The following is a 24,630-nucleotide window of genomic DNA, read 5'->3' as shown; positions in this document are numbered from 1 at the left end:
AAATAGGGGGAAAGATATTAACAGAATTTCCGAAGAAACTACTTAAGATTGTGTTTGGTTTGAAAGAAAAAGGCAGGGAAAGAAATTCCTTGAAAAGTTATTAACAGAAAAATTGTACAAGTTTCTCTACCTTCCCCCTTCATTTCCCTCTTTTTTTTTTTTTCAAACCAAGCACAGTCTAAGAACCTTCCCATTTCTCTATAATTAACGTGCATCGAACAGGAAAGAGAGTGAAGAGTGGATCAGCCCTCTTATTCCACCTTGTGAGTTGTGAGATATCATTGGGTGGTCAACTACTTGGAGGACCTACCAATCTTGCAAGCAATATGATTAGATAATATTTTTCTATTATTAATGAAAATGTATTGTTAATATTGCCAAATCCCTCACGCATTGGGGGTTTTCCTTCAAACACAAGAGTGCCAATTTAGTACATGTACTTTAAATAAATATAAAATAATATTGTATGTATTTATATTGTATATATAAATACATATAAAATAAGGAATCCCAAATGCAAAACCTTGTATTTTATATTATTTTATATGTATTTATATTGTATATATTTTCATTTTACTCTTTTCAAACTGAGTATAAGCTTGCATTTGGCATTCCTTATTTTAAGGGAAAATTTCTGATAGGTACCATGTACTTTAGGCCGAGTGCCAATTTAGTACATGTACTTTAAATTGCGACAATCTAGTGCCTGAACTTTCAATATGCGACAATTTAATACCTGACATTAAATTTTCGTTAATTTGAAGATAAAAAGGCCTAAATACCCCAGGTATTTCGATTACCTATTAAAATTACGAAACCCCCCCTAATTTGTAGTTTCATCCTGCAAACAAATAAATGCAATGGCAGTGTTTCATCACCGCTACAACCTGCAACTCGTCACAACAATGGCATGGCGGTGATTGACGGCAGTTGTGTAAAACAGAGAAGAGAAAAGAGAGAGAGAGACTGATACTGAAGTTCTTTTCCACTCTGTTATTCATTCCTCTAACATAATCCACCCAAGCAAGCCACGGGATGAAGTCCCCCACGCTGACATCCTCCCAGTAGATTCTGGAGTTCTCTCAACATCTGTTTAAACTTCTCCTATTCTGTGCCACTTTTTTTTCTCCCCAGAGCAACCCTACAGATTAGTAGCGTGTTTGGTTCTGTTTACTTTTATTAAGTATTTATTGGTAGTGTTACATAGGCGCCATCTCAGCATTTTCTCTTTCTTCTTCTTTTAGATACATTGAAAATATAAAAAGTGAATTTTAATTTTTGTGCAATCAAACGTTTGTAAAAGTTATTTTTTAAAGCTTCCATGAAACCAGACACATGCTACATACTTCGTGACAGAAACCAATGCGTCGCTCAGGTTGACCAGAGCAAACGAAGAAGCTGTGGAAGAACAGGAGTGTTGGATGTTTTCCATTAAAAGCGTTGTCTCTTCCTCTCTCATCGATCGAAATGATTGCACCTTCTTCACGCTAAGAAGCTGGAGAATGCAGATTCTACGAACCTGACGCCAGTACTCGCCATAAGGTGCAGTTGCCACATCCTTATAATTGTACAGAAGGCGCCTAGCGTTGCTCGTTTGGGGTCTGCTGGAGAAGATGAGGTCATGTGTTTGCATGATTTCTCGAGCTCTGTCAGTCGACGAGACCATGAGGGCTGGTGAGTTTCCCAGATGAAGTAGCATGAGTGTGCCATGGCGTTGTGCGAGTGAGTGAAGATCACGGTGCAGGCACGAACCCAGTTGGTGGAGCGCAGCCAGTCTCAGTGTCGGTCTCTCTCTCTCTTTTCTCGGTTTTACACAACTGTTGTCGATCACTGCCATGTCACTGCTGTGACGAGTTGCAGGTTGCAGCGGTGATGAAATGCCGCCGTCGCGTCTATTGGGGTTTTCCAAGAAGGAGAAGTGGAAAGAAGAAAGAGAGGGAACGCGGGCGGGCGGAGAAACCGCCGCTACCCGAAGTTGCAGCGGCGGTTACTGTTAAAACAGAGGGAGCTGGAAGAGGAGGAAGACTAACTTTTTACCCACTTGGCTTTGGTTGTCTCTTCGACATCGGCAATAAGTCGTCTTTTCCGGCAACGGATGAGTAAACAATAGGCGTAATAATGTTCCAGCGACGGGTAATAGGAGTCATCCTTCGGCAATGGTAATGGATTCTTCAATTTTAAAGACCCCACCATTCTTATTTTTCCTTTTTTATGATTTTCTTCTGCTCTTTGTTTTGAATTTCAAAAATTCCAACAGTTGGTATGAGGCAGCAGATTCAACATAAAGTTGAGCATAATAAGTAGAGTATGGTGATTTGATGCAAAGGGTGCTCGATGCAATTGATAGTGCAAATTAATCTTGAGGTGTTGTTCCTTCTCGTTGCTAGAACACGAGGTCGCCAAATTATGCACCCCCCGCTCCTCACCTACCCCACCAAAAAAAAAGTAGCAATGGTTGATTATACTGAGTTGGAAATTAATTGCCCTTAATCATCTGCTAATAAAACTTGAGAAAATGTATGAAGATAGGAATAAAAAAGAGTGGGAAGGTCATCCAACAACAGAGTAACATTTGACCCACAAAATTATCAACCAGGAACCGCTCTAGTAATTTGTTTGTTAAAAAAATATATGATATTTGCACAATTGCTTTAACAAACTAATTTTATTAATACCGAATATTAAGAATGCGAAGGGGGCAAGGAAGGGAGGGCAGGGGGCGGGGAGCCACTACATCTCTTTTCTTGCGAAAATTTCCATCCGTATCCCTGTCCCCACCAAGATCCTCACTCCTCGTCATTTTTTAACGTTGCTAAATTTATTTTATTTTTGATTTTTATTTCATTCCAATGTCTTTTAAATAAATAATTACAATTTTAAACTTATTAACATAGATTCAAATATATTCAAACACATTTACACATGTTTATTCACATTTTTAAAAATAATAACATAAATATATATGGAGAAGTATGAACAGGCCCAATACAGATTTCTGATTTTCACTGTAGAGCTATAAACATTCAAAATGTCAAAAACCCTCACTCCACACACAAATGCCCACCTTTGGTGTCAATTTCGAGCTGGCACCCACCCCAACTGTACTTTGGGCCTAAAAATTCTGATCCTGTGCTGAACCGTTATTCTCCCTAAATATATATTATTAAGCGTAGGATCCCCACCTCGTGGGGATTATGAACCATACAGAATGCTGTCCTCGTCTCCACCATTAGGGATGAAATTTTCCCTGGGTAGACTATCCCCATCCCCACATTATTTGGAACGGATCCCTGCCATCCCTATAACTATTACCAAAAAAGATCCTAAAAAGCCCTAGAGATTCATGACCTCTTAATTCTAGATTAACTAAACAAAACATTGTAATAAAAGTAAATAACTTACTAAATACATTTTTTTTAATTAAAAAAACTTATAATTAAAATTTAAAAATTTAAGTTTGATAACATAATGCTAACTTATATATTTACTATTTTGTTGCACACATGCATAACATGTGCCCTTGTGATCAATTGCCATACACAATGTAGCCTTTACAAAGATCCCCTATACTATTGGATCAATGACAATTACCTCCTTTGAACTTTCATATGCAACAAAGACAATAATATTGGGTTAATAACAATTACCTTCGCAAACTTTTATTTTCATTTCGCAACAAATACCCTTGGCCATTAAGTTAGATTATGAAATGCATTAATTTACCAAAATACCCACATGAATTTTCTTTATTTTCTTTTCCTCACCCTTTTTTTCTTAAACCCTAATTGACCCAAAAATACCTCAATCTATTTTTTTTCAAACAAAACTAGTTAAAAAAACAAGAATAATTTCATTGACATATCGTTTCTTTAAATTTTTGTTTCATTTCACCAACATAAATGTCTATAACCGTGTTAAAATATAACAAGTATACACTCATTTCTTTGATAAATAAAAAAAAAAAAAAAAACAAACAAAAACCTAGAAGAAACATCTACCATTTTTTAATTTAAATATTGAATACAACCAGAAATTTATAAGGATATATGAAAGCAACCAATAGTGCCTCAATATTATATTTAAAAATCTAATCAAATCATGAATCATTAAAATAAATAAGAAAATGGTAGCTTGCAGATTTAAAAAAATAGCTGGATGAGAATCTCTTTGAATGTCCATTGACCAAACCGATGGAAGGGGTATTTATCCCAAAATGAAAGTTCAGGGCGGTCTGAAATGAAAGCTCAGGGGTAAATGTCACTGATCCCATTAGTAAAGTGGTTTTTATAATTTATCCAATATCAATTACTCCATACACACATCTATCTATGATCTATCAAAGAAAAAACAAACCCCACACACACACACGTCAATTATATATCACGTGGGTACTGGCAATTGTGTCGCCTTTCCTACTCCATAATTCTCTACGGTTTCGGATGATGCATTGATGCAGCATCAGTGATGCTGGTGAGTTATGATGTATGGGCCCACTTCGAATCACCTTCCGTCTAACAATAGCTTAAACGGCGTGGTTGGTTGTGATTGGCCCAGTATCATAATTTTCACGAGTTAAACTGTACAGGATTCGAAGTCCTCGCAGTGAGGTGCGAGCAGTCGCAATCCACCTTGTCACCTACTTTCTACGTGGCACGTGCCAAGCATTTGAAATTGAAGGAATCACCGGAAGATCACACGAGCCGCCTGATTTTCGAATTAAAGCCCCAAAGAAAAGCCCATCTGGACTGGTTCGAAATCGATCTCTATCTCCTGAAGCCATGGAGACCCTACTCATCGACTGTGTACAGAGCAGTCTTCGACATTTCATGCCCCGGAACTCCATTTTTCTCTGCGAGCGCCTGTGCGCGGAGTTTCCTACGGAGGTCAGTATATTCGTCTTCTTCGTTCTTCAGTTAAGACTTAAGATATTGTTCATCAAGAGCGGTTGTTACTTGCCATTTTTTTTTCGGAGGAAGATGGTTATGTTTCTGCTTCTGTGTTGAAGTTCTTTGATTAACAATCATTTTTATGAGCTTAGTTCTATTTACTAGTTGCTTTTATCAAGCAATTTGTCAGGCACTTGCTTGTTCGTTTTCTAATTATGGTTAGGTATTATTACTTTCTTTATTTTCTGATTAATAGAGCGATAAAATTGTTGGACCTCATAGTTCTAGTAGAAGTTCGACCAATGATATGGGATAGGTAAGAGCTTCTTTAGTGTTCGATGGCATAATAAATATTTGCAACCGAGGGAAATATACTGTCATGAAAAATGTTAAGGAAAAAGAAAGGGTCAAAACAGGTGATGATAGTTCTGTGAGATTTATATCTAATGCACATGAATAATTAATGAAATTGAATCTGTTGTACATTAGAACGGATCGAAATGATATTCTCTGTAATGTGTAAACTAATGAAGTTACAGCTGAAACTGCAAGCAGGGTTGATTTTGCTTGACAATGGAACCTACAATATTCAGCTCAACTTTTTTTCTTTTGATAAACAGTGATTGTATTAATATAGAAAAAAGGACAAAGTACCTCAAACTATAACCATTACAATAACCAGCATCGGTATATACATAAATATTCCCACCACACTGTAAAGGAATGCTCAAAAATAAAATTTTCTCATTGCCTTTGAAAGTGATCCTGCTTGAAGCCACACACCCAGTTACTAGAGTTAATTGAAAGGTTGCCTCCTGCCCCACCCATTAAATGCTTTTCATCATAACTTGTGCTGTAATTTATCCTTTGAGATTGGATCAGTTACTTTTTGAACATGAAAATAAGGAGAAATGGTCCATGAAAATCACAAGATTTCTTGTCGATATTAAGAACTAATAATGCTTTAAAGAAAAGATGTGATAATTGACCGTGGAATTAGGTGGGTTAGTTTTGACTTATCATCTTCCACGCTTTATCTGACTTGTGTATAAACCATTTATTTTTTAATTTCTATTTGTAGGTAATAAATAAGATTGGAGTAGCTACTTTTTGTAGATGAAAATAAGGATAAATGACCCATGAAAATCACAAGTTTTCTTGTTGATATTAAGAACTAATAATGCTTTAAAGAAAAGATGTGATAATTGTAGAGTTAGGTGGGTTTGGGAAGATTCCACTCTCAATGATCACACTAAATCATGTGATCACTTATATAAAGCATTTATTTTTATTAAAAGTTTTTAGTTTGTAATCTTTGGAATTCAATTGTATGGAATAGCTATAAGTGAATTATGCCGTAGATGAACCAAACAATGATCCTGTTCAGCATTCTTGAGCCAGAACAATATATTTTTTTTCTAACATTGGTTTTGGCCTTGGCTAGCTGCCCTTACCAATTATCATCATCATCTAAGCCTTGTCCTAACGATATGGGATTGGCTGCATGAATTCTGTTCTTCCAGTATGTTCTATTCAGTGCAATACCACCGACCATCTCTCACTACATTTATCCAATATCCTTTTTGGTCTGTCCCTAGCTCTTCTAGTCCCTTCAACTTGTAATAGATCACTTATTGTTACTGCTGCTGCCCTTACCAATATATCTTGTTGTTATTACAAATCCCACCTTGGGGAATTATATCCAAACACATTTCACTTCTATTTACCCATTGTCATGCAATTCAGGGCTACATTATTTGCTGATTTTGCTGTCTATCTATAAGTTGTTCCCAATTCCATAACTAATTATGTGATTTCCTTTAAGATGTGCCTATGTTTCCATGACCTGATATTGATACTTGTTAATCACACTACTACCATTATGCGAGTCTCCTTCAACAATATGTACTGCAATAATCATGCCATTCTTAATCCTTGAATACAGCCAATATCTTTGCCCAAGTTATGAAATCCATCTGGCCTGAAGTATAGTGCTAGGATATTTCCTTCCCAATTTCTGAAACATCCTATACTTTTGAGCAATGATTTAAAGTGCAAAGGTGTGATGCGAGGCGTTCCACTACCTAGAGATGCGAGACATAGTTTAGAACACAAGAGGTGCAAGCCTCCTCAAGAGGAGGAGGAGTACAGTTCGTGCAAACGGCATTTGAGGAATATGCCTTTTTAGGCATCAATCCTCTAGGAGTGCAACTTGGGTGGGCTTGGGTTGGGGTTATGTCAAAATTTGAATGGGCCTGGCTTGAAGGCTCGAGCCCCGAAGTAGTGTAAAAAGCTAACTTGGGTCGTCCTGAGTTGCACTACTACAATCCTCCACCATGTGCCTCAGGGTGCTTTGACGTGTCTCTAGGCGTATGCCTCCCATGCCTTTTACATTGTTTTGGAGTTTCTTGGGTTCCCCATCTTGCAGCCATCAAAGTTCAGCCTGGTCATACTTGGTGTTGGAGGATGCCAAGGTATGATCGAACACTCCTTACTGAGGATGAAAATGCCACTTGTTGCCAAAGGTGCAAAAAAACCCATAAATTTTGTCCAATATGTTACCTTGACTGTAATGTTTTGTGGGATGACAAGATCTATTCTGGGCACAATTGTAAGAAAGGGGTGTTGTCAAGGGGAGAGAAAAGCTCTTTTATCTCTCACTGTCTTTATATGTACATTTACTCTTTGTACCATTCCATTTCCCTAATTTTAATGAAATTTTATAGTTATTGATAAAAAGAAAAATAAATGATGGCTTCTTTCCTATGACTATGATCTTTCACATTGAATAATAAAGCATTCCTCTCTTCCTTGGTGGAGAAAAGGACTGAATACACTCCCCAAACTTGTTGGGGGACATTTCAAATCACTTTCAAGTCCTGATGGTTATAAGATTGGGTGCCAATTGAATAAATAAAACAATCTTGTCTCTAGCTGAGCCCTATTTCTTCACTTGATCTTTGCCATTTGATAATAATTGCTAATCCTGATTTGCATCTCTCTCTAGCATTAGTGATAATGCGACATGTTACTGTTGTTTTATTTTTACTGTCAGTGCTAATTTTCTTTTTCTTTGTTTATGCTGGATCTCTGACTTCATTTTAACTTGACTGCAAATTTATTAAACACAGTTGAATTTACAACTATTGGCTAGCTGTTACTTGCACAACAATCAAGCTTACTGTGCATACCACATTTTGAAAGGTATTTACTGTAATTGCCTTTTATTTACTTTGCCTTTACTACATGTTTCTATCTAGTTTCTTAAATCTCATTTTACTCAAAACTTGATTTTCATTTATAAAATCTCATTCTTGTTTGCTTTCAAAATATGAAGGAAAACAAATGGCTCAATCTCGCTACTTGTTTGCAATATCATGCTTTCAGATGAATCTTCTTAGTGAAGCTGAAGCAGCATTATGCCCTACTAATGAACCTAATGCAGAGGTATCCAACTTCTTGTAAATTATGAAAAACAAATATCCAAATATTATCAAGGTTGAGAAATAGCAGCATTATGCCCCATGTATCAACCTGTGGCTTAGCTATGCAAATTCCTCATTGTCAAATATTTTAAAATGTTTTTTCATGGGAATGCCTTTGAAAGATCTAAACTTTACTTTGTCTTATATGGCCAGAAGGGTAATTAATCCTCAAGAGGCTAATGAAATGATTGATCTGAGTAAGAAATTTGGTCTTGAGCTTACAAGGAATTTTGAACTTTTAGTTTTTCTCACTTTTGTAATCAATGGTATAGTATTATTTTTTGATAGTAAGTCTTGGTCAGCTCTTCATCTCTTGATGTATGTGTTTTCCTCGGGGGCGGAGGGTAGTTGACTTTATGAATATTTTCATACCCTTGAACAAAAAGACTAGGGAAATAGGGAAGATCTTGTACAGAGGTATCTGTAGGAGAATGGAAGGTGCATATTTGAGAATGACGTGTATGCCAAATAAATTGGAGGGTTCTACGAGGAAAAGGAAGAAAAAGGGGTGGGAGGGGGTAGAGGCAAATTGACTGCTTCTAGAAGCATAAAGGAAATAAGGAATGATTAGGAAATCTCCTTTGGTATAAACTAAGACTTTCTGTTTTTCCTTTTTCTTTTTTTGAATGGTGGGTAGGGGTGTGGAGTTGGTTGCTGCAATGTTTTATTGTTGGAAAATTGGTGGTTGAGCTTGGTTAGGTTCATTGGACACTTTCTCTGTTAGGGGCTTCACGTTTGTTTGATATGGGGTTTCCTTTTGTGGTGTTTTGTCCCTTTTCTGCCTAGCTTGTGGGATGGGGCACTGTGGGACTGGTGTTGGGTTTTCAGTTCTCATTACATTCTGATTGCTTTTTTTTTCTTCTATGCAGGTTCCAAATGGTGCTGCTGGTCATTACCTTCTTGGGCTTGTTTATAGGTAGTGCACTTTGCCTTTATCCTAAAATTTATGTTTATTGACACCTCATTCTTGTTTTATCCTTAACCCTCTATCTGTGAGTTTATGACATAAGATCTCTTCATGTTCCTCATCTCTTGATGTATCTTGGGCTTGTTTATAGGTAGTGCACTTTGCCTTTATCTTAAAATTTATGTTTATTGACACCTCATTCTTGTTTTGTCCTTAACTCTCTATCCGTGAGTTTATGAAATAAGATCTCCTAATGTTCCTCATCTCTTGATGTAAACCTATTAAAGTTTCTTTGCTAGGACTGATGTAATTTAATTGTAACGTTGATTCACTGAAACTCATCATTGGTGTAATAATGGTAATAGTATTTTATTCCCTTTATTTTACAACATGTCTATGGTTCTATTTTTCATCTTGAAGTAAACGTCCGATGCCAGGGTGCTTGTGCATAGATGAGATATTATTAGATTGTTCTTGTTTTATTTAGTTTCACCTTCTCATTAACAAAAAAAAAAAGTTGCACCTTTATGACTTGTCTTAACTAATTTTCTTTTGCTGATCATCAACTATATATAAAGGAGCTTCTGTTTATTTGCCATATGTTGATTTGGTACATACATAGAGAACATGCTGTTATACTAGTTAGAAATTTATGGTTTTAAATGCTCTTGTTTTTATTTAGTTTCACCTTTATCATTACCAATAAAAGTTGCACCTAGGTATATATATGGGGAAAGAATGCTGAACAGTTAGGATTTTATGTATATTTGTATGCAGTTATGTACTGTCTTATATTATATTATGTTATGTTAAGAGAAACTGAATAACAAAATTTATTTAGAAAATAAAAGCAAGAGCCAGTATCCAACTAGGAATAAAAATGAAAGGATCTATTGAGACCCACCAAGGATCCAAGTGGCCCCAAAACAGAACCCAACCTACAAACAACTGATGAACATATACCACCCACAAAACTTAAGGCACAGACTTGCTTTGTGTCCCTAATCCCTACCACTAAAAGCTGAACAACTTCTTCTTACTCCAGCAACCTCTTCCTCTGTCCCTTGAATCACCAACTCACTCTCCCACAGCAAAAGTGGAATACCCTTCCTCTAGCCCCTTAGACAATGCCACTCCTTGTCATCTTTTTTTTTTTGTGATAAATGATAAGAATTTTATTAAAATAGGGATAGTAACGGAGTATCCCATAGAGAGGCACGATCCCTTGCTTGGCTGGACTATCAGCCATAGCATTAGCTGATCTCCCCACCCATTGTATTCTGACACACAGATTTCTTGTCAGCCACTTGAATTTCTTAAGTTCATTCTTAAAGCACCAAATCACAGATTCTGGGTTTTGTAGCCACCCCACAACCACCTTGGAGTCACCTACAATTAGTAGCTGTTCCACTCCTATCTGTACTGCAAACTGCACCCCTCGAAGGGCAGCTAGTAGTTCTGCTCTAGTGGAGTCCCCCACGCCTAAAGGGCCCGAGTATGTGAGTCACATTTCCACTTTCATTCCTTAGAATCCCTCCCATCCTGATGGACCCGGATTACCTTGGCTGTTGCCATCAAAATTCAGTTTTAAGAAGCCTTTATGAGGTGGTTCCCAACTCAAACACACCTTCTTCTTTACAGGGGAGCAGCTTGCCACTGGCACTGCTGCCTAATTCCTCCAGAGTTCATTAAAGAAAAATTGATGAAATAAGTCAAGGGCTTTCATCCACAAGATAGCTTCCTACAAAATACACTCCAACTTCTGTTGGCTTCTCTCCTTCTCTTGGAAGATCCTGGCATTCCTTTCTTCTCACACTGTCCATAACAAAGCTGCTCTTGCACACCTCTTTGAGTGGCCCTAGACCTTTTAGATTTGAAAATATGTGGCTAACTTATCCAGACTTTGCTTGTAAGGTGCAAGAGTGGTGGAATGAAGGGATAAAAGAAGTCCAAGGGAAAGGAGTAGCTTTTTATAGGAAATAAAAAAGGCTGGAGGTCAAAATCAAGGAGTGAAATAGAGAGCATTTTGGGAGAGTTGAGGAAAGGAAATTAAATGTGATATCCCAAATTAGGCTTATTGATGGCAAGGAAGGGTAGGGTGTTTTATCAGAGGAAGATAGGAGGCTAAGGTGGTCACTGAAGGAGTTGGAAGAAATACTAAATTTTTTCATGCAATAGCTAATGGGAGAAGACGAAAGAGTTTTGTGGAGAAATTGGAAGTCAATGGAATGATGGTGTCTGATCAAAAGAGATTGCTAATTGTTTCGGTAATCACTTTAAAGAGGTTTACAAAAGACAGGAGGGCACTAGGTATAGCCTGGTAGGCTTAGATTGGTCAAGCTTGGATCCTGAAATGGCACATTGGTTGGAAAGGGATTTTGAGTTGGAAGAAGTAAGGGGAGTGGTGTTCTCAATGAATAGATCTAAAGCTCCAGGGCTAGATGGTTTCACTATGGATTTTTATCAAGACTGTTGGGATATTATCAAGTTAGATCTACGGGCACTCTTTGAGGGGTTTGCTGAGGAACATTTCTTTAGCCTAGGGATTAACTCCACATTCTTAACATTGATACCTAAAAAGGGAGATGCTATTCAGCCAAGAGATTTCAGACCCATCAGTTTGGTGACTAGTATCTATAAGTTAGTGGCCAAAGTAATTTCCTTGAGGTTAAAAATGGTTTTGCCCTCTCTAATAAGTCAATCACAAGGGGCTTTCATCCAAGGTAGACAAATCATTGATCAAGTCCTAATAGCTACTGAGTGCGTGGAGGACTTCAAGAGAAGGGGAATGCAAGGTTTCGTTTGTAAATTGGATATGGAGAAAGCGTATGATTTAGTAGACTGGTCATTTTTGATGGAGATCTTGAGGAATTTTGGTTTTGGAGTTGGGTGGTGTGGGTGGACTGTAGGTTGTTTGGCAACTGCTCATTATTCTATGCTGGTTAATGGAATGGTTAGAGATTTCTTTCCAGCTACTAGAGGTTTGTGACAAGGGGATCCCCTCTCGCCCTTTCTCTTTACCTTGATAGTAGATGTTTTCAACAGACTTATCTTGAGAGCAAACATGATGGATTTGATAAGAGGATGAAGGGTTGGAAGAGAGGGCATTTTGGTAACACACTTACAGTTTGCAGATGACACTATCCTCTTTTGTGAGACTGGGGGCCCTCGGATAGCAAGGATTTTGAAAGGGGTGATAAAGCTGTTTGAGGTTGTGTCAAAGCTAAAGATCAAATTTCAAAAGAGTTGTGAAGTGGAGCTGAATTTAGAGGAGGAGGAATTGGGTGAGGTAGCTGAGGAGTTGGGTTGCCTAGCTTCTAGTTGACCTTTAAGATATTTGGGTTTACCATTAGGAGCCAACCCTAGGGAGGGAAGCTTTTGGAATCCTGTGGTGGAAAGGTGTGCTAAGAAACTGGCGGCCTGGAAGAGAAATTACGTGTCCCTTGGGGGTCGAATCACTTTAATTCAATCCACCCTAGAGAATCTCCCAATTTGCTTCTTTTTCGTATTTAGGATGCCACAAAGGGAATTGAAGAAAGTAGAGAAGATGATGAGGGACTTCTTGTGGGAGCCTGGAGAGGGAAGGAAGGATCATTTGGTTAGATGGAACTTAGTGTGCAAGAAAAAGGAGCAAGGGGGCTTGGGATTGGGTAATCTAGGAAAGAAAAACTCAGCTCTTTTGGGCAAGTGGCTTTGGAGATGGCCGTTGGAGAGGGAAAGACTTTGGCACAAAGTTGTAGGGAGTATCCACGGAGTAGAAGGCAATGGTTGGGATGCTGGCGTTTCTCGGAGGGCTACATTGAACTCTCCTTGGAAGGCAATCTATGGCGTTCTTCCCCAATTCTTAAACTTAATCAGTTACGATGTATGCACAAGGGATAGGGTTCTCTTTTGGGAGGATTTATGGATTGGTAATTCAACCCTCATGGACCTTTTCCCATCTTTGTATTCCCTCTCTCGCTTTTACAATGAACCAGTCCAAGGATTTTTCTCCTTCTTGTCTTCAGGGCTCAGTTGGGATCTGGGATTAAGGAGAGCTTTAAGAGACTTTGAGATTGATCAGACAACTCAATTACTTTGTTTACTTGATCATTTCTGGTTGGACCCTTCTAAACCGGATGCTCGTATTTGGTCCCCTAATTCTTTAGGCACCTTTTCTTGCGCCTCCTTTTTCTCCTCCTTATGCTTTGACCCCAGCTCTCAGCCTTTCCCTTGTAAAGAGGTCTGGGCTAAACTTGTTCCCCCTAAAGTGGGAGCTCTTTGTTGGGAGGCCTCACTTGAGTAATTAAACACCTTGGACAACCTACAAAGAAGAAGACCTTGTCTCAATATTTCCCCCAATTGGTGTGTCCTCTGCAAAGCAAATGGAGAGAGTTGTTACCATTTACTAATATCCTGTCTTTTTGTTGTTGGTCTCTGGGAAAAACTTTATAGTCTCTTTGGACACAGGTGGACAATGCTGATGCAGATTAGCAATCTTTTTGAACCTACAACTTTCAGATGGCCTAAGAAAAGAGGTAGAGTCTTGTGGAGGTGTGCTAGGGCTGAACTGGTTTGGACTGTCTGGGAGGAAAGAAATGCCATGATTTTTGATGAGAAGGAGAGGAATGAGGTAATTGTATGGGAATGCTTAATTTATAGAGCAATCAATTGGGTGAAAACCTTGGAACTATTTTCTCCTTTCTCCTTTGATGATTTATGGAGAAATTGGGAAGTGGTTGCCAAAAGTTCTAGCACGAGACCTAAACCGTCAATAGAGTGGAAGCCTCCTCAAGAGGGTATTGTTAAGTTCAACTTTGATGGTAGCAGTTTAGGCAATCTCGGTCCTTCTGGTGTTGGGGGAGTGTTCAGAAATACAGACGGCCTAAGCATTGCTTTATATTCTGGATCTATAGGAGTAGGGGATTCTGTTAATGGAGAAATTAAAGCAGTGGTACAAGGAGCTGAATTTGCCAAAGCACCAGAAACAACAGGCTGGTCCTATAAAGGGGCTTTATGTAGGTTCAAATGGCTAACAACAAACATGTCAGTTCAATTCCAAAGGGAAAGAAGATCAGCAAATGGGTTAGCAGATTCACTAGCTAAGCAAGGGGTGCATAGGAATCAGATGTTTTGGGCTAAACTGTAATTCTTTGTTTTATTATGAGGCTGCATCTCGTGCCTCGTCTTGGGAACTTTTTCTGTGTATCTTTTTGCTTCTAACCTATTAATAAAATCACTCATTATTCATAAAAAAAGGACCAAAGGAGCATGCTTACCTCTGCTGGCCTATTCTTTCTGCACCCAAAGATCAATAAGAGCCAATCCTACAACTCTGCAGTAATAGAACATGAGATTAGTAAATGGTAACAGTCCTCACCATGAGACCTGCAAAGAGTACACTAGTTAGGTGAGATGCAAAGAAAAGGTCTTCTCTTTTGTAGATTCTCGAGGGTGTTTACTTTCCCATAGAACACTTCCCAATAGAATGCCAACACCTAAGGGGAAACAAGCCTACACCAAACCTCCTTAAAAGGGAAAACTTGCTGGGATGAAGAATGACAAAGGGCCTTAAAGAAGGAAGCAGAAGAGAAATGATCAGAAGGCAGAGGTGTCCAAATCCTTTTGTTTGGTTCAGAGGGATCTAGATAGACTTTTTCAAGAAGGCTCAACAGGTTGGTTAGACTCTCAATCCCCTCATCCCTTAAACCTCTACAGAATCCAAAGTCCCAGATAGGTGCCAAAGGAGATTCCAAAGGGTAACAGAATTTTGACACATGCTCTTTTTTATACCAAGAGATAGTGAATAAGGATGGAAAGAGGTCCTTCAAAGGAGCCACTCCAACCCAATTATCTTTCCAAAAAAGGACCAAATTACCATCGTACACATCATGCCTTAGAAAGTTGTGAAGTTGAGGAAGAATACTGTGAATTTCCTTCCAAGGTGTTGCTAAAGTTGCTTGCTGAGATACCCCAACATCCCACCCGATCTTTGAATGACCATGAATACTTCCTGCCACCACAGCCTTTCTCTCTCTAATGGCCACCTCCACAACCATTTTCCCAATAAAGCCATATTCTTTTGCATTACATTTCCTATACCCAACCCTCCCTCTTCTTTGCTTCTACACACCACCTCCCATTTTAACAAATGATCTTTCCTACTTTCTCCTGGTTCCAAAGGAAGCCTCTCATCAAATTTTCTAGTTTCTTGGCTTCCCTAGAAGGAATCTTGAAGACAAACAGAAAATAGGTTGGTAAATTAGTAAGGGTAGCTCTAATCAATGTGATTCTTCCCCACAAGGAGATGTAATTCTTCTTCCACGATAAATCTCTTTTCAAACTTCTCTACAACCGGACACCAAAAACTACTCTCCCTAGGGTTTGCCCCTAAAGGAAGTCCCAAGTAGGCCATAGGCCAGGAAGAGATAGAACACTCTAAACACTTTGCAATAGCTTCCACCTCTCAACTCTCCCAAGTTTACCCCTGCTATACTACTCTTTTCAAGGTTGACTCTCAAATTGGATATTCTTTCAAATCTTTCCACCAACATCTTTAGATTTCTCACCTTCTCAAGGTCTCCCCCTTCACAAAGAATTAGTAAATTACCTGTGAATTGAAGATGGGTATCTGACATTCCTTCCCTATCTATTTTCCACCCATTTACTAACTTCTCCCTATCAGCCATTGAGATCAATCTACTAAGGACATAAGCTATAGAGTGAAGAGGAAGGGGGAAAGAGGATCCCCCCTGTATTACACCCCTACAAGCTGGAAAGAGGACGCCACTCCTTGTCATCACTCAGAACTTCTTTTGCTTTAGCAGTTTCACTTAAGACTCTGCCCCTGGTCTCGAGTCTAGTAAGGAAATCAACCATAGATGAAACTAAAATCTCCTAAATAAAAGTAGATACTAGATACTGACATGCTACAGTCTGCACCCAGTTGCTTGCCAATTATTCTTTCTTTAATATAATGGGACTGAAATGCCTTCTATGCAGAGACATATAATTGGCTGGGTTCTTAGGACCAGCAACATGTGCATGTTAACTGGGTTGTGCAGGCCCATTAAGTGAGGACTGCAATCTGTTCCATTTTTCTGGATTAGCTTGCTTGCTTCATCCAACTGCTACTTGTTAATAATCACATATTGTTTTAATAATGGGGTGCTATCAGCTATGCCTTCTATTAGCTTGTCATATAACATGCTTGGTTCTTAGGTTGAGAAACATGGGAAATGCCAAACTAATTATGTAGGTACATTAATGGGGTTTGCAGTCTTCATGAGTTGGGATGGATTAGCCCCTTGATATCACTTACCACTTTAGAATCATGATGGAGTTCCCATGAGATCAACAGCCTGGTTGTCATTAGGTTGAAGCTTTTGATTTTGAGCCTTTTTTTTCACTTTTTTTTTTTTTCTAAATCATGGGGATTGATAGAACAGACTGACACTAGATGACTGGGATTTTAGCCCTCACAAGAACTGTCAGTTGGATATTTCGTTCTGGTGCTCTGATACTACAGTTGTGGCTGTGCAGCACCTACCCTACCGATCCCCATGGTCAAAAGGCTCCAGACAAACAGTTTTAAGCAAATGAAAAACATAGCTGTTTTCTGTTGAAGTCCACCACAATTCATACCCTTACTGCTCTACTTTCATTTTATGACCTTTTCTTCTTCATGTTGATAATAACATGTATCTGTTTAGCTGATAGAGTGGCCATCTCTTCATGCTTTGTGTCACATTGTTGTATTCTGACTACTATATGTTGATTTAGTAGGATAGTCATGAATTTTATCATTTTTATGAAACAATTAGTTCCTAACATGTGACCAGAAACATTCACTTGTGTCCACAGATCAGCTAATGATCTGGCTGATGCATTTGCAAAAAAGTCTGTGACTAGAAATCAACTGTATTGAGGGGCTATTAATCAGGAATTTGACTCTTTGTAAGTTAAAGTACTGGAAAATTTAGGGTAGGCAGCAAGGGATGGCCTAAATGTTTTTTGGGGGTGCATGGTACATCCTTTTACCATGCTATAGTATTTATTTCAATACAATCTGGGAAGCTACTGATTAAAAAATTACTTGCTCACTTATGCATTTATGTATTGCTTTTATCATGTTTTAGGCAATCGGGCTTTATATCTACTGGTATCTGTGTTATAGGTACACTGATAGAAGAAAAAGTGCAGTTGATCACTTTAAGCAGGCGTTGTCAATGGACCCCTTGCTATGGGCTGCCTATGAGGAACTCTGTATATTAGGTCAGTGCAATGTATATTTCATTTCTCAATTTGTTATTGACTAGATATTTGGATTCTCTGTTCTTTATGGATTTGTAAACTTGTTTGACACTCTGATAGCTACCTTCTTGTTCCATTTGTTAAAGTCCAATGGTGAGAAAATCTCAAGTTAATTTTATTTATTCAAGGTTTTTAACTGAGCTTTTATTTGTTGCTTTCTTAGCTCATTTGGCTCTTATATAGAGTTTATGAAAGTTTGACATGCCAATATAATATTTTACATGACCTGCTCTTTGTTGCTTGGTAGTTACCTTGCTTCCTTCCCTTGGAAGAAGTCTATTTCCCCCTTCTGTAGTCTATGGGAAAGTTTATGGTTAACTTTGATGGGATGCTTTTATGAGAACTTGTGTCCCTTGGAAAATGGGAAGTTCTTCAGCACTCAGAGATGAATTAGGAATTTGGGGTCTAACATATTATATTCTTTAGCTCCTTGTTTGGGGTTTCAATATATGGCAAAGGCCTCAAGCTTCTTTTGCTTATCTCATTTTATGCAGGGCAATTAGATACTATTTTTCTGCTGGTTTTGATGGTCCATCTAGTGACAATATTCTTGTTCTGGATGGATGGGCAGATCTCTTTGTTGGATAAGCTTTTAGAAATATTGTACTTCCATGTGATGCTTATGGGGAGGCCTCTAAGACATGTATATGAATCAACTAAGGTTGTAGAATTCTTAACTGCTTTTTCCAGCCTTTAGCATAGGCCTTATACCATCATGGTGCTTTTGGGCATCATGCAACTTGGTTTTGCATTACCTTGATTATCACAACTATTGACCCTTATCCCAAATATTTTGGTTGGCTATGTGAATCCTATCATGCCATTCCACTCAATCTAGGGCTATGTCTTCTGCTAAGACATAAGGCTACAAGTTTTTTCTTTTTTCTTTCTCTTTGTTCTTCTGTCATCAGACAACACCTTGCACCACCAATGTTGCCACTGTAACTTTCTCTTACCATGTGAAAGATTGGAAACTACCACTAAGTTCTCTTGAATGTGGTCATTATGAACTAGGAAAGACAAAATTACACAATTGCCACTATCATGAGAAAATTCACAAGTCCCAAACTCAACTAATGAATATGAAGCTTAAACACAACTAGCTATAATTAAATAAAAACTCTATAGCCAGAACCCCCCTCCCACTGACATGTAAAGTGACGAAAATACCCCTAAATCCTATAATACAAGAGAAAAAATTCAGAAAATTCCATATTGTGACCACTTCACTCCTGCATCAAAAGGTACATCATATCACATCATATGTATGTATGTATGTATGTATGTATGTATGTATGTATGTATGTATGTATGTATGTATGTATGTATGTATGTATGTATGTATGTATTCAAAAGGTACATCATATCACATCATATGTATGTATGTATGTATGTATGTATTCAATTTCCCATTAAATGTTGCATACATTTAATGAATTCAATTTCCCATTTTTAGTGTGTTTTGTTTTAGACTTTTAGTATTCTATCCAAACTATCAAGTATTGTTATTTATGTTTCAGGGGCCGCAGAAGAAGCAAATGCAGTTTTTAGTGAAGCAGCTGCTCTTTGCATTCAACAGCAACAACTAAACCATGGTTTGAATCCCCAAAATTTGCAAATTGTCAGTGAGGATCGTATTACTGTTTTAAATAGGACCTTGGGCTCAGAAGACATGAGCCCTAGGCAGTTAAAAAATACACAAGGAAATAGTATTAGAGATATACCAGGAAATCATCATGGTGCAGTTCTGTCTGGTGGTCCAGCTAGTCAACCCTTCAATGGTGGTTCTTCTAACATGTCTGTGTATAGTACTCCTTCACCAATGCCAGCACAGGTAGGATGTTTTGGCCTCACATTGTCTGCTACATTGCTCCTTGACATGTTATATAAAATGGCATTCTTTTATTTTTTTTCAAGTTGAATTATCTATTTTCTGTGAACTAATAACAGTACATTGTTGTTTTTTCCATAAAATTTGCACCACAGATAAATATAACAACATGGAAGATAGATCCCTAACTCCCTTATTGCCTCGCAGTTATCAGGTGTTGCTCCACCGCCTTTGTGTAGAAATGTTCAGCCTAATATAAATATATTGAGTGGTGAAAGCTCTCCAAGGTCAACAGTAAATGCTACCATCCAAGGCCCTCGAAGAAAGTTTGTTGATGAAGGGAAACTACGGAAGGTTGGAGAGTTTTTTTTTTTTTTTTATCAATTCCTTTTTCATCTTCACTTCTTTTTTGGATCAATCCAATGATTTTTTTCTTGTGTTGACAAACATATGAATAAATAGTTTTAGCTAGTTGTAGCTAATGAAGATAGGGTTTAGACAAACTGAAAAGACAAACACCTTACCAACAAATTAAAATGACAAAATACCCTTGTTTAAAAATACAAAAAATGCATAAAAGAGGAAAAATCAGAAACCTTTTTCCTTTTACATTTGGGTTATCTATCACCCAACCTACTGCTACTAGTTGGTCTGGCCCAAGTTATACCCCTAGTTTTTTCCATTTCTTCTGATAAGAAAGATAATTTTTTTGTTCCTTGAAGTGGTATAAAGGTTAATACATTAGCTTTGGGGGGGGGGGGGTGAAGAGAGATACATTGAATTGGGGGCCAGTTATGGAGGGCTAGCCTAGAGGATGAGAGTGTTGGGGGCTGGTTATGTCCAGCCAATAGATACAGATCAGTGTTATCCTTTTTTTTTTCTGTTTCTTCCATTGTATTTCTTGGTGTGATTCTTTCTTTTTGTTATTCAATAAAGTTTTCTATTAACAACCACAAAGGGAAAAAAGCTTTTAACAATGTCCTGATAGCAATGTCTTTCATTTTACTCACTAAAGTTCTTGTGCCAATAATGCATGAGAGGGCATGGATGTATGGAGTATGTGCTATATCTACCAAATATTTAATTTCTTTTTTTTCCTCACTTCCAAGTTTTGATGGGTTGGCTATGTGTCCAACTCAATGTGAGTTCTAAGTAGATATATTGAATTGGGGGCCATCTATGGAGAGCTAGCCTACAGGACAAGAGTCTTCTGACATACTACCTATCTTTGCTGAAAATTCCACCTAAGGTGGCAGATAGGATTGAGAAGCTCCAAAGGGATTTTCTTTGGGATGGGGTGAGAGCGGGAGGAGTGGGAAGAAAATTTCACTTGGTAAGCTGGGATAAGGTGTGCAGGCCAAAGGAGAGGGGAGGGCTAGGGATAAGGAGAGTGGGAATTTTCAATAGGGCTTTATTGGGGAAGTGGCTATGGAGGTTCAGCTTAGGAGGGGAGGAGAGTTCCTTGTGGAGGAGGGATGTGGTGGGGAAGTATGGAGTTGTGAGATTTGGTTGGGAATCAAAGAAGGTGAGGGCTTCCTGTGGGGTGAGTGTGTGGAAGGGGATCATGATCTTCAACAAGGAATTTAAGGACCTAACAAGCTTTGTAGTGGGGGATGGATCTAAAATCAGGTTTTGGGAGGGTGAGTGGTGTGGGGTGGCAAGGCTCTGTGACCTATGTCCAAGACTGTATAGATTAACAGAGGCAGAAGTCACTATTAGTGGTTGCTACGAAAGGAGGGGAGAGCAGCTGATCTGGAGTCTGAAATTCAGGAGGCCTTTATTGAACAGAGAAGTTGAAGAATGCATTTCTCTCTTGGAGAAACTGGAGGGTATAAAACCTACAATTCAGCTCAGAGACAAGCTTTGGTGGAAAGAGTGCAAGAATGGCAAGTTCACATTTAAGTCATGTTATCTGGCTCTCAGCAAATCTATCTCAGATGTGAATCACATTAAGGGCATTTGGGGAAACCCAGTTCCTCCAAAAGTGGAAGCTCTGGCTTGGCTGATGGCAATGGACAGCATTTTGACAGCCGATAACTTGAAATCCAGAGGCTTTAACATGGCTTCCAGATGCTGCCTTTGTGAGGAACAGGAGGAGAACATGATTCACCTATTCATCTCATGCAACTTCTCAAGGTTCCTGTGGAATGTGTTTACTTCCATGTTTAGGGTCTCTGGATTTCACCCAACCACAACAGCTGAGATTTTTTCAACATGGCCTAGGCTGTCTGGATGCAAGAAGGTGAGGTTAGTATGGAGTTCTATCCCATTTGCAAATGCTGGAACATACGGAAGGAAAGGAACATGAGGACTTTTGAAAACAAGGCTTGTAGCATGGAGAAGATGGTTGCAGCTGTGGGCAGATCTGTGGTAGAATGGGTGTTGATTCTTCCTGAATTCAGTCATCAAAAAAGGAGGATTTTGGGAATGGGTTAGGAGAGATTTTGGGATATCAAATATGTAATGTAGAGCCTGTTATCTAATTTGGTAGTAGGCTCTTTTGTTTTTCTTTGTTTTCAGGTGCTGTCTCATCACCCTGATATGTAATTTCTTTTCATTTAATAAAATTTTTGCCATTTACTTATTAAAAAAGGATCTAGATCAGTGCTATCTTTTTTGTTTTGTTTTTTTTTTTTTGTTTCTTCATTGTTTTTCTTGTTTCAATTCTTTCTTTTTGTTATTCAATAAAGCTTTCTATTAATGACCAAAAGGCAAAAGGCTTTTAACAATGTCATGATGTATGGAGTATGGGCTATATCTACCAAATATTTAATTTCTTCTTTTTCTTTTCTCGCTTCAAGTTTTGATGTGTTGGCTATTTATCTGACCCAATGTGAATTATAATTTATAAGTAGATGCTATTTAGGAAAATATTGCTATAAATCAGTACTTAAATTTATGCACTTGACATGCCCCTTTAAACTTATGAACCAAATATATATATATATATTTATTTATTTATCATATCATTCTATCTTTTTAATTTTTTGTTACTCAATAAAGCTTCTATTAATGATCAGAAAAGGAAAAATGCTTTTAACAATTTCATCATAGCCATGCTTTTCATTTTAACTCTCCAAAAGTGCTCATGTCAATAATGCACAAAGAGCATGGGTGTAGGTATGGAGCATGTACTGGATCTGTCAAATATTTATTTTTTACTTTTTTCTTTTTTCACTTCAAGTTCTGATGAGTTGGGTATGTATCCAACTTGATATGAATTATAAGGAGATGTTGTTAGGAAAATATTGCTAAAAATTAGCACTTGAATTTATGCACTTGACATGGCCCTTTAAACTCATGAACTAAATTTTTTTTATAACATTTTCTTTTTAATTTTTACAGTTTTTCTGAAAGTATATAATGGAATCTTTATTGCATGCCGGTGATGATGACACATCTTAACATATGCGTCCCTTTTGCTAGGCTTAAATATCCATTGAAATAGAACTTTTTAAAACTTGCTTGTGATATGTTATATGACTTTCATATCAACTGATTTGATGTGTACAGCAGGTCAGTTTAACATGGCTCTGTCCAGAAAGTCGGATGCATATTGTAAAAAGTTGGGACGTTTTGCAGACAAAATAACTATTCAAAATAATGGGTGGCATGGTCTAAGAGAATAAATAACCACATCTCCCTCTCCAAATCCTTAAATGGGGCATTGTCTTGAGTTTATTGGTTAAGAATGAGTGAATGACATTAAAAACTGAAGAGATCAGGTGGCATGATATCATTGAATCTTGGAATGGTCTTCATTTTTCAGGCAACATTTTTTTTTTTTGAATTATGTTTCTCTTTAACATATTGATGGAATTATCAGGTAGTGTAAGTTCATCAACATATGCATTTGGTGGATTTTGTTAGAGATCAGCTTTTAGGGTAAAATACTAAAAAACAAAGAAGTCTGATGTTGGATTATCATATTTGTGCATAAAGACATCATTAGTTATTTGTCTTGTTTTTCCTTTTTTTATTTTTATTCTACATGTTATTTGCTTTGTTTTTATTGGTAATGGAAGTCTTTTGACTATGAAGAACATGGAGGAAATGGAGTGCAAAAAAAAGGGAAGGCTTATCTGACTGTGTGTAGGATCCCTACAAACACCATCACCATTCTTAGATAACTCATCTGCCAAGTCCTTTCTGGATCTTGGCATAACAAGGAGTCATATATTCATATACTATGTAAAGGCTTGGAGTTCTAAATTGATATAACTAGTGTTAAAGTCACTTTCTTGGATCTTTCAGCCACCCAATTACACATTCTTTTACTGAATAATATGTGTTTTTTTATTATTTTTCTTATACTTGAATAGAAAACTATGAAGGGTTGTTTCCTGTTGTCTCTATATTATTCTGCTGTTTCTGGTTTTGTGCAGTTCTCATGAACTCCCATGATATGTTGCACTCCTGAAGGGACTGAAGTTCAGGTTGAGACTTAAGTTCAGAACCTTCATTCTTGCATACCAAAATCAGTAGCTTTTTTTTCTCATTCCTCTAAATTTGATCCTGTTCTTTGGTGGTTTTTGTCTTCTTTCTTGAGTGGCCTTTTTTATTGATACCGCCGCTTCTTTATTCTCTCTCTTTTGTTTGTAGGTAGGCACCAAAATTTGTAAACCCTTAATTTTCTTGTCTTTGTACTTTCACTTTGTAGTCAGTTCAGTTGCTTGATTATGTCTTTGTCTTGTTATCTGTTGGTTAGACTTGGAGTGCAGAAATTTTATCCATCTTTTACTCATGTTGCTTCGCTTCAGGTGCATGCTTGTGTTTCTTGTATTTTCAGGATAATCTTATGTACCTGTTTCTAATCCTTCAAAATATGGATTATTTCCATGATATTTAATCATGTATGTTACTATCTCATCTATTGTCGGGAATACCTAACATATCAGTATATGAGTCTTGCTTGAGTATAATTGCCTTGATGTTTGTCTGCAGGTTTCAGGAAGGTTATTTTCTGATTCTGGGCCTAGACGAAGTACAAGACTTGCAGGAGAAGCAGCAGCAAATTCAAACTTGAATGCTCCACAAGTTGGAGCAAATGGAGCTGGCCATTCTTCTGCTAGGTATCTTGGAGGGATTTCTTCATCATCTAAATTGGGCTTGGCGGCTTCTCGTTCAGGGGCAGTTCGTAAGGGACAAACAAGTGCTAGTGAAAGTTTTGATGATGGTGATAAACTTCACTATGATTTTTCCTTTGAGAATTTATCTTTTTTTTTACTC

At 37.8% G+C, this 24,630-nt stretch overlaps 1 protein-coding gene across 4 annotated transcripts in view; it reads left to right on the top strand.

Moving 5' to 3' along the window:
* The first annotated feature begins 4,700 nt into the window (after positions 1–4,700).
* HBT (CDC27 family protein) overlaps positions 4,701–24,630 on the top strand; it is a 44,092-nt gene continuing 24,162 nt past the window's right edge. For 2 of the 4 annotated variants that reach the window (XM_010251231.3, XM_088893127.1), the window contains exons 1-8: positions 4,701–4,883; positions 8,018–8,090; positions 8,224–8,333; positions 9,241–9,287; positions 17,434–17,531; positions 19,091–19,404; positions 19,609–19,755; positions 24,346–24,577. In XM_010251231.3, coding sequence (XP_010249533.1) covers positions 4,779–4,883; positions 8,018–8,090; positions 8,224–8,333; positions 9,241–9,287; positions 17,434–17,531; positions 19,091–19,404; positions 19,609–19,755; positions 24,346–24,577 — 1,126 coding nt within the window. In that variant the 5' untranslated portion in view covers positions 4,701–4,778. Of the gene's footprint in view, positions 4,884–8,017; positions 8,091–8,223; positions 8,334–9,240; positions 9,288–9,391; positions 9,430–17,433; positions 17,532–19,090; positions 19,405–19,608; positions 19,756–24,345; positions 24,578–24,630 lie in introns of those variants that run through there. The other 2 variants (XM_088893128.1, XM_088893129.1) reach the window with 2 other exon arrangements.

This window comes from Nelumbo nucifera, chromosome 8 (assembly GCF_055504915.1).
Source record: "Nelumbo nucifera cultivar China Antique chromosome 8, China Antique-T2T, whole genome shotgun sequence".
Classification (NCBI taxonomy): Eukaryota; Viridiplantae; Streptophyta; class Magnoliopsida; order Proteales; family Nelumbonaceae; genus Nelumbo; species Nelumbo nucifera.
Note: the sequence above shows the minus strand (reverse complement) of the source record. Positions and strands in the feature narration are given on the sequence as shown.